Here is a 14,796-nt window from a genome sequence, read left to right on the forward strand (position 1 = left end):
TGCATCCTGTGGTAGATGATTTTACATATCAATATCTTTCCATGAACAACAAGATGCTCACCTACTGTGGGAACATTACTTGTTTTTTCCCTTTGTTTCACTATATGAGAAAAGAACCTAAAATAATACTCGGTGTGCCTCGAAGCCACAAAATGCAGAGTAGACATTGTTTTCTAGTGTATTCTAGTGCCAGCTGTGGGACTGACTAGAGATGGTGTAAGATTTCAATGACTTTGTTTTTTTTTTAGCTCTGAACAAAGTGAGAACCACATTCATGTTGCTGGCAAGACAAAGTGATGTGATAAATATAGTCACTTAAAACAATTCACACCAGCAACATGTGGTTTTCTGATGTTTATCATCTGTACGAAATGCAGTGTTGAATTAGGTACATAGCTCAGAACAGGAGACAATAAACACAGCAGGCACCTCAAGACCCAACAAAACAGGACTGAGTGAAGAGTTGACTGAAGTAAGACCATCAGATCATCACAGAAAGAGGAAAATGAATGTTAAAGCTTCAAACACTGTCTATTCAAATGTATCCGAAATCCAAACTTCACAGTCATCCATGGCTGGACCTCCTCGCTCAGGTAAGGAAACCTGCACCATTATACGTGCTTTCTTTCCACACAGGAATAACTACATCTTCTAAAACAACTTTTTAAAAAAGGCAAACACATGGCGCTGGGTTACAGCACTGTTGCCTTCTTTTGTATCTGACCTTAGTAGTCTATACTTTACACTTTGATATAAACCTCAAAATAACCTGAAAAAAGTTTACAATCATGCTCACTTTCTTAATAAACTGTAATAAAATGGAAGCAAATCTGGGGCACTGATCATTAATGCCTCATGGGGTGCTGTCCTGGATCTCCTGTTGGACATTATGTCTTTGACTACCATCCTGAGAGCAACAAAATATTCAGTCAGTAGTGAGTAAGTTGGGTGATTTGATTTGATTTCACACTGAGGACCAAAAAAGATGACAAATAACTTCTATCTTCTGGTGCTTCAGGTGTAAAGAAGATTTCCTGTAGATATGCTGCAGTGTTTCTGGGTCTCCTCTGTCTTTTCCTCCTTGCTGGACTCTTAACTCTGGTTTTCCTGTGTAAGTACTTATACAACATGCCTCTAATACTAGAAAGTGATACAATTCAACAGTTCTTGATGTTTATGTATAAAACAAGCAAATCTGAGTTGGACCAGGAACAAACCAGTTACAGAGATCTGGAAGATGAACTTAACCAGTTAAAAAACAGTTATAATGATCTGGCTAAAGTGCAAGAGCAGCTCCAACAAAAACTTGAGATCATAAGGACAAATGAGCTTCCGAGTAAATTATAAATTTCTTTGTTCTTGTTGGGTTAACGTCATCACTCAAAGTGATCTGTACATATCTACGTTTAGCCATCAGCAGAAGGGCTACAGTGTTGTTCATGCATGCATGTAACGTTTGCAGCTGTTGTATATGCTATAAGTCTAAAAGGTGACCTTTGACACTTTTTTCCTCTAGCCTACAAAAAATCATCTTAACATTAATGTATCACCAATGGTCTTAATGCAAAATATGACAATTGTAGATCAAAAAACTATTGCAGTGACAAAAATCTCACTACCATAAACTCTTAAGAGTTTATCAAGGTTCTCTGAATTGTGTAGAGCATGTTCAAACCAGCACAGTGACATTTGTTCCAAATTTGTTTTATTAGTGTTGCTTAAAAGACAACTTGCACTTATCATTTTTAGTGAGATAAAGTAGTTCCCTCTAAAAGTCAGAGTCACAATACACCTTTGAATCCATGAGTAAAAACTAACATTACGGTTTTGGATATTTCCTTCCTGTCTGTCCTCTGACATCACCAGTTTCTGTTGGAACAATCTCTTTGAACACAAGAGATCACTTTGTGGGAAAATCCCAGTTGATCAGCGGTTTCTGAAATACTGTCTGGCATCAACAATCATGACATGTTTAAATTACCTTTCTTCACGTCTTAAAACTCTTAATTTTTTTAGAAACCAAGTAACTTAACCTGAACCCCCGGTTTCAATCACTGTTTCTTTCTCTTAATAGCAGAGTATCCTACTGGAATGCCCACTGGGCCTCTCCAACCTTCAGTTTTATGATGGAAGCAAATTAGTTCTGTTGCACTTACTGTAAGTCATAACCTTGCTCTGTTTTTATGTGCTGCTGACAAAGAGGACCAATGTCCTCTTTGGGTGAGTTTTGGTCCCAGCTGTTACTACATATCAAGTGAAGAGAAGACCTGGGAAGAGAGCAGAAAGGACTGTCAGAGGAGAAATTCTGACTTGGTGATAATCAACAGTGACGAGGAACAGGTGAGAGATAATAATAAATACCTGGCACTTATTAGTGGTAAAAGCACAAAAGTGTTGGGCTTGGAACGACAATGCATGAGTCAAGCATACTTCTTCAGCATTATGATTCTTTTGTTTTGTTTTTGTTTTGGGCAGAAGTTCATTATGAGCCTAGGCAAAAGAGTTTGGCTTGGCCTGACTGACCAAGATGAGGAAAATGTCTGGAAATGGGTGGATGGGACAACTTTGGCCAAAAGGTATTGAAATACTAATGCAAAGTAAATTTGCAGCTAATGTTAATATAATTAGATTTTAGTGTAGTATTGGATAATTCTGACCCAGTGATAACACTGGATTTATTTTTGTCCTCCTCTGGAGATCATGAAGGTGAATGCAAAATCCAGTATATCCAGTTTGCTGACAGTTAAAATATTTCACTCTAGGTTTAAACTTCATACACTATTAGTTAACTTTATTTCCCACTAGAACATTGTCCTTTTATCATTTTTTTCCGGTCACAGCTACTGGTACCATCCACAGCCTGACAATGGAGGAGACGAGCATATTGAAGAGGACTGTGCAGAGTTACTAAATTGCAACAATGATTTGTTATTCAAATGGAACGACATATCTTGTTTAAAAACTAATCACTGGATTTGTGAATCTGAGTCATATTGGAAAAACTGAAGCATGAACATTTTTTTAATCATTACAATGAACCTTTTGTTGACTTAGCCTGATCGATTGATAGTTGGAGATGACTGGCTGCTGTGTAAATGTAAAGTGTGATGCACTCTCATCATCTTTTTCAGTGAAACATTGGGATTTTTTTCAGCACCTTATATTAGTAGTTAGTGGGTTAATTGTTTCGAGGATGAACTTTTTCTGGTCATTTGTAATTTTCTGTTAATCAAGATGCATGACATTTTTTGGTTCAGTCTGTTTCCTGGGTTCAATTTAAATACTGTTTTAGTGTCGCTGTAGTTTTGGGTTTCATTTCTTGTTTTGAATTTATTTCTCAGGGAGTATTTAGTTCCCCCTGTTTTTCACTCTTTATGGCCTTTACTTCCTTTTGTCCCTTCTTCAGGTTTCCTGAATATTGCAGCCCTAATTTCTCTTCATGTTCTTTGTTTTCTGTGGCTTCTTGTGGGTTTTTTTTTTTTTTTTTTGGGTGGGGCTCCACATGTCTTAATGTCTTAATGTTATTTTTCAAAAATATAAAATCTCTTACCATTGTCACAGAGATGATACCCTGTTTCTCTTTCATGTTCAATTTATTAAACCCATAAAAAAAGTACTACACAGTTCACCATGAAGCACTTGACTTTAAGCAGGAAAGCGGGCCATGTGACATGTCATCATGTATCATACTGTATCGCCCAAAAGTATTTAATACAAGTTTAGTCTTGTTGCAATATAACAAATTTATTTTTTGTTATTTTATTTTTCCCATGCTTCCATGTATGTATTTGTCTTTGTTTCATCTATTTAGATATAATGCTATTCTCTCAAGCTTTTATGACAAGAATGACCCTTGTACTAATAGTTCTGTAAATACTGTACATCGAGCTGAGTTCATGCTGAATTTGAATTAAAGTGTCATGGTGGATGACACCAGTGTGTTTCAGAACAGGACCCAAAAGCAGATGGTGAAAGAGGAACTGCGGATTTCTACAAAAAAACGAGCCTTTATTGTGCCTGAAGGCAGTAGCAAACATGAAGCTATGAAAAAACTGTGACAACTATGGCATGTATGACAGACGACCTGACAACAACCAAAGGAAGACAGAGGACTTAAATACACAGAGGAGTTGATCAGGGAAGTGGGAACACATGGGGAAGCAGCTGACTGAAATAAACATAATGACGACACTGGAAAAGTGAAACTAAGCACCATGACAAAAAACACAGAATAAAACTAAAACACACAAAACACTAGGTCGTAGACACAGTACCGTGACATAAAGTAAGTTACTCCTCCTTTTTTGATTTTGTCTGATATTGAATATTCATCTTCTAAATACATGTCTTATTTCAAAATAAGCAATATAAGCACATAACCTATAGTTACATGAAATATTCCTCTGTATAGATATGTTTCCAAAAAGTTGATTCTGTTCATCTGGAGGTCTAAACACTATGTCCAGATGAACAGAATCAACTTTTTTGGTTTCCTTACCTGGATAACTGAGCATGCATCAAGATACTGATAGAGTGATATAGTTATTCAAAGACCTCAGATTTAGTGCTGATCCATCCAACCAGCTGAAGGGCCCATCTCTGCCATGTAGACCAATCCAGACCAAGATATAAGAATCTCCATCCAGACGATATATGTCCCTCTGATGAGATATTGGACAGCAAGTATAAGTCTTGCACTGAAAATGTTATTCAAGTAAATGCATGTCTGTTTCAGTCACAAAAAAATCTTAATGTTATATTTTCATATTATAAGTATATAATTTCATATTATTATTGAAATGCACTGACCTAAATTCTGTTGTATTTGACTGCAGCAGAGTTCATTTTTCACTGTATCTTTAACACCAGGCTACAATTAGAGATTATTTTTAACTGTAAATAAATCACCAAATTTTCTCCATTAATCAGCAGAGTTCTCAGTGTTATAAAGTATTGGTTAACTGTCAATTCTCAACTGACACACTGATTAATCAATTAAGCGTTTCAGTCTAACGTTACAGTTTGTTTGTTTTTTTAAATTGTAGACTAGCTAAAGTTGTCATATAAATATGGTTATGTAAAAACATTTCCCGCTGAAATATGAGGATGCAGAAACTGGCATTATGAGAAAAATAACCCCCAAAACATTGTGTGGTTCTATGACCAAACAGAGGCAAGGGGAGGTCCTTCTGCATTTCCATCAAAGTTACACCTGATAAAATCTTTAAATATATGTGCTTGGATACATTTTTTTTATCTGGATTCCAAATGTACTTCTTGTTAAAGTAAGTTTTAATTTAACAATTCTCACTGTCAATCCCCACCAGGTCAGCTACTACACTCTTGAAATACTTCCTGCTCTCCTCCCACATCTTACCCAAGACCCACTCCAGTTAGAGAGGAAGTAACATCTAGAGTTCACTTCCCTCCACTGTGAAAGACTGCGAGACTCTGCGAGAGAACAAAAAAAAGTCACAGACTAGACAATTATGGAAATGTGTCAGTGGCATTTACTGTACTATGAATATAAATCATGTATTCTATTTTCTATGTACTTGCATATCAGACTATACTGAAGCTGAAACTTAAATCATACTATGCAAATAACTCTAGTGACTCCTAGTGCCAGTTTCAGAAAAGACACTCTATGGCCTAAAATGCTAGACATTTTAAATTAATTAATTCACATTTGCTCTTCTAAACTGCCTGATCGAATACATTAACTTGATACAATATAAAAAATTTAAAAAAAAAACAAGAAGGACAAACATTTATTTCTTGTTCCCTTTCCTCACAGTGGCAACATTAATTAATACTGTAATCAAATACATAAACACCTGTTTAGTAATTGATTCTGAAATACAATTAGTAATATGCACCAGCAAGTCATTGCATAAAAAATCCTGGGACTCTTGTATAATAAGGAACTATTTTTACATAAAAAACCCTTCAATGTTTAGAGACAACCCCCAAATTTCCCATAATCAAACTGTGGGCAACAACAGAAAAAAAAATAAAACAGCCTGTCCCTCCTATCCTTAAGTCTTGTTATGTTTAGGAGGTGAGATTTGAATCTGTCTTGTAATTCATCGCAGTGACTTGCCCTGTTAGGCTCACAATCCATGGGCATTACCTTGTACTCTGGGGTGGATGGGGTGAAAAAAGCAAATCTATTTATTTTTCAGGTCTTCTTACTTTTGAAATTCACAAACAAAGGATAATACTCACACGAGAGGCGGAAGCAAGATTGAGAGTGGCTTGTATGACACAGCACAACAAAGCTGAGTAAAAACAGCTTCTCTTTAAAAAATCATCATTTTAAACTGATGCTTGTTTCTCTTGTTGGTTTATCAAAGAAGCAAAATGCACTGTAGATTGTTATAGAACATAATTTTTATTATTTTTAACCATTAACAATTTAATGTCATCACACTGGCCAGATTAATGTGAACTCAACAAAGCCCAGTGAGAGGAGAAAATGTGGGAAAGACAAAAAAGTTGTCAGTTTTTGTTGCATCCTCAATCTAAGCCTTAAAGCATGTCTTGCTTTGGAGATAATTGCAACTCACAACCTTTTTGCATGTACTATTTCTTTGTCCTCGTTATACCTTTGCAGTCTTTTTCACAGTCATGCTCAAGGAAACTTGGACATGTGCACCTGAGCCCAGTGTGACTGTTGGAGTTGCACAGTTGATGATGTGTGTTACATCAGTCTGTTACATATACACTTCCACTTCCAAATAATGCAGCATCAACCATTAAGTAATTGGTTTTCACTGCCAATGTTGACACTAAATTCAAACGTAAAATGAGTCTTTTGTTGTTTCACATTGTGGGTTCTAGTGATCAGCTGAGTTTTGTGATTTGATTCATGACTAATCGTAGTATTCATCATGGTATTCTTAATCATCTTCCTTGTTTTTCTGTCTGTGCCTCCCTGTGTCTCATTTATTTTGGGGGGTTCATTTTCTTTCCTGTGTCAGTTTTGTTTCATGTCTAGCTCTCCCTGATTCTCTGATGCTTTTAGCCTTCATTGTTCATTTTTTAAAACTTAATCCCTGGCTGTTTGTGTCTTTGTAAATTATCTGAGATAATCATTTGGAAAACTGAACTTTTACCACACTCTGTTGCTTCATCAGGAAGATTACGTAGTCTCAGCTTTGTCATCGGTCACTAAGAGATATGCAATGTTGGAAATTTTGGTTTGTCACCTCAAGCATTACCATTCATAACATTTTTATTGTTGCTATTCTTTTCCCACATGGCTGCATGACTAAGAAGAAAAATCTTTGCCGTTTATTTATTTATTCTGCGGCCTCACAACCTTTTTTAACCACAACATTTTTACTGCCGTCGATGGTACTGTTAGTAAATGGTATCTACAATTCTGCAAACAAACATTTTAATAAATGACCCGGTGTTCCTAGTTTTAAAAGACTTAAATACATTAATATTAAAATAACTTGCTAAATATTACCATGTTTAACAAATTGAGTAAATACTGTCCTTCATATATTTGTATGGTCTTAATTTATCCCATATTATTTGTCATTATATTGAATTGGGCTTTTCACAATATTAGGTTTCACTACAATTAAGATATCGCTATGTGTCTGAAAAATATAAAATATAAATATAAATGCTATGAGCCACACAGAGGTTGGTTTAGATTTGATTGGGCAATATATTGTCGTAATAAAAAATTAACCAATGGGCTGCTATCAGTGCTTGTAGGGCCAGTGCACAGTTGCCCTTCAAGCCAGCCTGTAGCCTGTATAATTCCAGGCTACAAGCTGGCTTGTAGCCTGTAAAAAGTGCAAAATATATATAATGACTCATTCAATTCAATTCAGTTTTATTTATATACACCAAATTACCAGTCCAGCCCTATTTATGGGTTACTTTTTTTTTAAAAAAGAAGGTTCACAAGGTATTACAGGAAGCAAAGGAATTGATTAAATAAAAGAGAAAACAGCTGCACTTTAAAGGCTCGAGGTACAATTCTGCATAAATTATTCATAAGCAATCCATAAAGGTTAGTTATAAATATATTTAAAATAGATTAAATCACTGAGTCCTCCAAATTTGACCACCGCCTCATCCACACTGGATCAAACTCCTATGGTTCCTCCCGCCGGTTGTGGATGCATAGCAGGGCTGGCCCATGTGCCCTGGCTGATCATCATCGGGAAAGGCCAGACTACCAGACCCACTACCACTGTTGCTTTTTCCATAGCGTTCTAAAGAACTGCTTTTAGCATTAGTTTTCCTTGGGAGACCCTATACTACAGACAAACTGCCAACTGCAACAAATCACTATTAACTATGGCAGACAAATCCCCCCCCCCACCCCAATAGAATTACTGGTTTTGGAACACTGGGTGTTCCCCCAGAGGAACTGGTCCATTGGAAGTGGGGGGTGAAGGGTAAAACCTATGTAATACTGAGCAAAGTGAAGAACAGAAAGAGGAAACAAGCAAACAGAAAAGTATAAAAGAAGAAGTGGATTCTACCTCATCATTGACACTCTCCAGGCAGTTGTTTAAAAGATGGCAAGAGTTGCCCATAGAGAGCAACTAGAGATTACTATGGATTATGCAAATCTGCCTGATGTGTCAGCCAGAAGTTGCTCTAATAAACACAGTCAAGGGGCTGCTGCTGCACCAGGTAAGAAATAAATCATTTTGAATTTTTCTTTAATAGCAACGAGAAAAACACATTTTTAAAGGTATTTTAAATGAAGCAATAATTGACGTACACATATTACTGATGTATACATATTTTGCAATGAAAACTCTTACTGATCTCATATGTCATTTTATTCATTTTGCTGTTTTGTGAGCTAATAATGAGCTTTTCTCTCTTCTGTATTTACTTGGGCAGCATGGTGGTTAGCACTGTTGCCTCACAGCAAGAAGGTCCAGAGTTCAGTTCCACCATCAGGCTGGGGTCTTTCTATGTGGAGTTTACATGTTCGTCCCTTGTTTGCGTGGGTACTCCAGCTTCCTCCCACAGTCAAAAGACATGTAGTTAGTGGGGATAGGTTAATTAGAAAAACTAAATTGCCGATAGATGTGAATGTCAGCGCAAATCGTTGTCTCTGTCTATGTGTTAACCCTGCGACATACTGGCAATCTGTCCAGGGTGTACCCTGCCTCTTGACCCAAGACAGCTGGGATAGGCTCCAGTGCCCCCCGCGACCCTGAAAAATGACGTACAGAACCGAATGGATGGATCCAAAACCTCGAATTCCTAGAACTCAACTTTTTTTGAATGAATGAAGAAGTCAGTGCCACCAAAATTAGAAGATTTTTAAAAAAACAAAAAAAACAACAGGAAATGTTTAGAAACTTTGGCAGAGTGACAGCAGAATGTAGAACTCTGTTCTCCATTTCTGTTTATATTAGTCAATTCCTTCTCTACCAAACTATCATTTATGAACATAACTAACTGCTTTTGTGCATCGAAGTGAATTCTAATTTAATGGGTATTTTAAAAAAACAAAGAGATAAGTTCTCATGTACAGTAATGCTGGGGGTGGAGAGGGATGTATAGCTATATACAGAGCAATTGAGTAAACAACAAAAAATATTTTCACAGAACTGCACAGAAAAAAAATGTAGACCATCAATACTACAAACGCATAAGCATACAGAAACTTGCATCGAAGGCGCTCTTGGGTTACAGGGAAAGAAGTGCCATGCTGTGTCCATCTTCTGCATTTTGTTCTCTCTTTCCTTTGCAAAACCACTACACATTCTTACTCCACCATGCTCGCAAATTGATGTAACTGTTTCAAGTTTTACAGTTGTTTTTACATAACTCATCCCCATAATTTTCAACTAAAATGCCTTTACTAGGATCATCGTCTACATAAAGAAAATTCATTTATAATAACTTTCCAAACAATCATTGTTTATACTACATATTCGCCTAATATTTAAATGAAAACATGGAAATGCAGATATCTTTCAGTTTTGTGAGTTTGTCAGGTTTCGATGAGTCAGATCAGCCCAAAAATTCTGCAGGCCTGTTTCTTTAAAGAGGCTACTTAAAAAGGACTTAGGTTTTATATGGGTGTGTTGCAGGGAGAAAACTATCCAGACTGGTTGCTGTTAGCTTTGGACTCCTGTGTATCCTCCAAGCTGCCGTCAACATCTCCCTGCGTTTTGCTTTCTGTAAGTAGTGTAATTAAATGTTTACACACTTTTTTATTAGAAATTGGACCAGAGTACTGCCCTAGTTTAGTTTTGTTGTTGTTGTTATTGTTGTTTTATCACTGTGTACATCATTGATTAATGACAAGATGAAACATTTGTAATCCTGTGTCTAGTTTTCATTTAGCTCACTAATACTGAGGGCAAGGAATTGTAATACGTACTGTTAGAATTAATAGTTATTTGCCATTCAGACAGAGAAAAAAGATTTGGGGAAGTTTAGATTCAAAAACATCAAGTCAAAATGCAACCAAAGTACCCCTAAAGATTGCGTTAGAAAAAGAAAGGGACTTTCCAGTTAAAGTCATGTTTCAGTTTTTGAGTACCAAAAAACTCAAAATAAAGCCATAGTCATGAGGTACTTACATTTCACTGTGACACAAAATGTTTTCCAGTATCGGTTTGAAGAAAAAGTAATTTTAGGCTTTTTTTGTAGGGAGGGCTTGTCTTACATTCTGTTGACAACATGTTTCTGCTTTTGCAGACAGTAAAACATCATGTATTAAGACAGTGGAGACCGAAGAGCTGAAAAACCTCACTGGTAAGCATGAGTTTGTAAACTTTGTAAAGAGGCCTTTCATACACATATATGTATATATACTAAGGGTTAATAAAATCAACACTTTGGTATACCTGGGTATCATGTAGGATATATTACAATAAATGAGTCTTTTGTATCGCTAATCATATTAATGCAACATTCTCAAGCTGTAAATGATATTTACATTCAAATGGTTACAGCAGGATTTTGTTCTGTGGTAGGCGGCATGATTTTATTCACCATCTAGAGTTAGTTAAATGAAAATTTACACCAATTTAAACTTAACATGTTACAGCGTTTTACTTCTCACTTTTTGTATTTGACTATTTTTACCCTTGCAAGGCCCTTCCTCATTAGCAAACATTGTGTAAGTGCTGTAAGCAAGGCTTACAATACTTAAAGGAGATCTATTTAGCTCATTTCCAGCTTTATAATTCTTTTTCTTGGACTCTGCTTAAATTGCTGTGCTTTTCGCAGTCTATAATACCTCTTAGGCGTCTTATGTTCAGCATTCTTGCTTTTATTTAAAAAACAAGCACTTTCCCTTTTAAGAAGACTCAGAGCTTTTGAACTGTGACCACAAAGGCCCTGGGTTGACCTTATTAGGAATATCATCTCTAAATGACAACATACTGATCACAGCAAATTAATAAATAAGCAAATAAATAAAGCAAAGAGAGCCTCTGAAGTCTGATAATTTTGCTTAAAGAGATTTTTTACATAAGCTGACTATTTAAAATGTTCTAATTTTTAACAGGAGCCGAACTTTAGAATAAAACTGTTAATGTAAATTTATGTGTTAATCTCTGAAATATTAAATGTTGTTTTTTTTTTCTCCAACAACAGATCAATATTTTCAACAAGGATGGGTCTATTTCCGCCCAAGTTTCTATTATATTTCTTCTATTGCGAAATCCTGGAAAGACAGTAGAGACGACTGTTTACAGAGAGGTGCAGACCTGGCAATTATCAACACCAAAGAAGAGCAGGTTTGTGAATGTGACTTAATAATAATGGAAAGAAACTCATAAATACGTGATTAGTTCCATTAATTAATTATTTACTTTTGATTTGCTAGGATTTTACAAGAAACTTTAAAAAAGTCATGTGGATTGGACTAACTGAGACAGCCATGAAAGGGACATGGAAATGGGTGGATGGGACACCACTGAGCAAAAGGTTTATACATTATTGTTTTATTCTACTTTAATCAGTGGCAAAACTAATGCCCTCACATATTGTTGTGCCAGGTTAGAATACTGTGGTTTATTAAGGAAGCTATTTGAATTTTCTAACTTGTCCACATTATAATTAGCTGCATGCATCCTGGATTAAATTCTCTGTTTTGTTTGTTTGCTTTTCAGCTACTGGGGACCTGATGAACCCAATGGTTTTGAAGGAAAAAATGAAGACTGTGTCGAAATAAATTTTTTTGATTTCGAAAACAGCTGGAATGACATACCATGTGAAAATCAAAACTTCTGGATCTGTGAAAAGAAACTGGCTTCTTAAGTAAGCCAGTAAAATCGTGCAAATACACTTCCTCATCTGAAGGCTTAAAATCACATTTCATGTACAAATGCCTGAAAGCTGTCTCACAATCCTTTGACTGCATACTGCATATGTGAGCAGTGATATTGCATATGTGCATATGGATATGTGATATTGATGAGATAGTTTTGCTGTTTTTCAAACTCACACACACAAGTTGTGAAGTGCAGTTAGTTTGATCACACAGTTCAACATCTTAAATGACTAAAATAACTAAGGACTACAAAGTCTGGTTGGTATGTTTAATTGTCTGCCACTTCTCTTTTTACATGCTGAATTTTCTTTGCTGCATAAAAAACACGACTTTGACAGAACTCTTACAAATACTCAGAACAAGAACTCACTGAAGATCTAAGAGTTGTAGATTGAAGTGGAAGATAGAAGTTGAAAAGTCTCTCGGATCCATTTATAAAACAACTGCAGATTTCAGGATCATTGGTTCAAACAAATGTGTAAAAGTACAAATTATTCCAAAGAGTAACCACTTTGCCAAGGTCTCAAAGAAGACCTACACTCTCACATTTAAATGTGACAAAAATGCAAGGAACTAAGAAATCAGGAAGGGCGCAAATTGTTTTTTCAAAGCACTGTATGTAACGGTCAAAAAATGTATTAACCAATAATCATGCCTCTTCTGTCCAAATGCAACCTTGAAAGATTAATGCATGCTCTTATAACCTTTCTGCCATGTACTTTTTTTATCAGAATTTGCCAGGCCTGCATTGCTTGCCTACGGCTGGTGTAAAACGCTGCAGCTTGATTTTTATGTGGTGCAAGCAAACAAGATCATGCCACCTCAAATCTTAGCCTCCCTTCACTGGCTTCCAGTTTGTTTACTAATCTATTTTAAAAGGCTTGTTGTGGCCCCTTTTATCTGTGCCAGCTGCTGAAAACATATGTCTCGTCTCGTTCTCTAAGATCAGCAGACCAGATGCTTTTGCTCGTTCCAAAGATGCAACACAAACTCAGTGGTGATAGACCTTTCACAATTTCACATCAGACTTCTCCCTTTGCCATTTTTAAATCTCTTTTGAAGACACACTTTCACGCCCTGGCCTTCGGACCAGTTGAAAAGTTCACTGTCATCTTGAGTTACTTTTTGTGTACTCCTTTATTGTTTAACTTCTACTGCTGTTTTGTGTTTCTATATCTGTTACCCTCCAGCCTGTGTTTGTCTTTTATGTTTGGTGATATTGATAGGCCATGTTGGTGTTTTTAAAAGTGCTTAATAAATAAAGTAATACGGTATTGTATGGTATATTTAAAATAGAAGCGGCAGTCATGTAGCTGCTGCAAACAGGTTAAACAGAAAAAGACAGTCACCTTTAAAAATAATTGCATCAGTCATCAATTTCCTGTTGAGCAGAGACACATACATAATTGGGCCTCTTTTAGAAGGTGTTCCTTATTAGAGTATTAGACAGGCACTCTCACACAAACTGCCACCTTCACATCAGACATCGACAGTTCTAGAATGGAAATGGATAATATCTATGCTAATGTTGACGGATTTTCAGGAAAACACAGCAGGAAGAAGTGGGAGACACACGATTCACAAAATGTTTATGGTAATGTGTTGTTTCATAACCAAACTGATGCTGCACCCTCAGGTAATACATCTGTTGAGGAATATAACACATGTGTTTGAAAACCTGATTGGAAGTTTATGAATTTTTGTGATAATTTTCACCCAGGTGTTGACTGACGTGATAACACTGCAAAGAAATAATTGTTATATCCAGCACATAGGTTTAGAAACCATTCGAGTCAGCTTAGAAGTGTAATTTTTGTAACTGGCAACCCCAGAAAACTATGTGTACTGACCAAGTTAATACATACAGTGTATGAAATAAGGCAACAATATGGTATGTCATGCATGTAAGTGTAAATAATGCAGTGTAAGTACACAATGATTTGGTGACTGGGTTTGAGTTAGTGTCACAGCAAATTTTTTTATGTACGCTTCTGCATTGATCAACTTCTACTGAGGTAAGTGTGCAAATATGTGTATAAATTGTAAAATAACTCTCCATCAGCTTCACCCACTTATCTGAGCAAATAAATATCAAATATTATTAGCTGGGTAATAAACTTTAGTATGCATACTTTTAGAAAATGACTTTTTAAAAAGATGATCATTTTTGTTCTTTGCCCCACATTAAAGAAGAAAAAGCAAAAAAATTAATGTGGTCTAACTTTTTTCAGCCCCGTACTAATGACATAAAAATGATGTAACAATTAATTTCATATTAAAAAGGTAAAAGATAAATGAATAACATGTGATTACCAAATAAATACCCAAGAAAGCCTACCAATGATAACTTCTGCTATCAGTACTATCACTATTAGTCTAACATTTATTAGGGGAAACGCATTCAAGTGAATGAGATGAAATAATTTAGCAATGCCCAGATTATATTTGGGTAACAGTATAATAGCTTGCTAATAATAATACTGCATTCTATTTGTATTTGGATACAAATAGTA

General features: G+C 35.9%; 1 protein-coding gene across 1 annotated transcript; it reads left to right on the top strand.

Annotated features, from left to right (window-relative positions):
• The first annotated feature begins 8,549 nt into the window (after positions 1–8,549).
• Positions 8,550–12,270, top strand: LOC134629752 (CD209 antigen-like protein E). The gene is made up of 6 exons (XM_063477271.2): positions 8,550–8,667; positions 10,089–10,178; positions 10,702–10,758; positions 11,605–11,747; positions 11,837–11,937; positions 12,123–12,270. Exons 1-6 carry the CDS (start codon positions 8,550–8,552, stop codon positions 12,268–12,270), a joined length of 657 nt encoding a protein of 218 aa, XP_063333341.2.
• The last annotated feature ends 2,526 nt before the right edge of the window (positions 12,271–14,796 follow it).

This window comes from Pelmatolapia mariae, linkage group LG6, assembly GCF_036321145.2.
Source record: "Pelmatolapia mariae isolate MD_Pm_ZW linkage group LG6, Pm_UMD_F_2, whole genome shotgun sequence".
Classification (NCBI taxonomy): Eukaryota; Metazoa; Chordata; class Actinopteri; order Cichliformes; family Cichlidae; genus Pelmatolapia; species Pelmatolapia mariae.

What these genes read in the sequence shown, in the direction of transcription:
- LOC134629752 (XM_063477271.2), top strand. Translation starts at nt 8,550, where the DNA reads ATGGCAAGAGTTGCCCATAGAGAGCAACTAGAGATTACTATGGATTAT. An exon ending in AGGGGCTGCTGCTGCACCAG is followed by an intron (nt 8,668 to 10,088) that starts GTAAGAAATAAA and finishes GGTGTGTTGCAG; the next exon opens with GGAGAAAACTATCCAGACTG. An exon ending in GGGACACCACTGAGCAAAAG is followed by an intron (nt 11,938 to 12,122) that starts GTTTATACATTA and finishes TTTGCTTTTCAG; the next exon opens with CTACTGGGGACCTGATGAAC.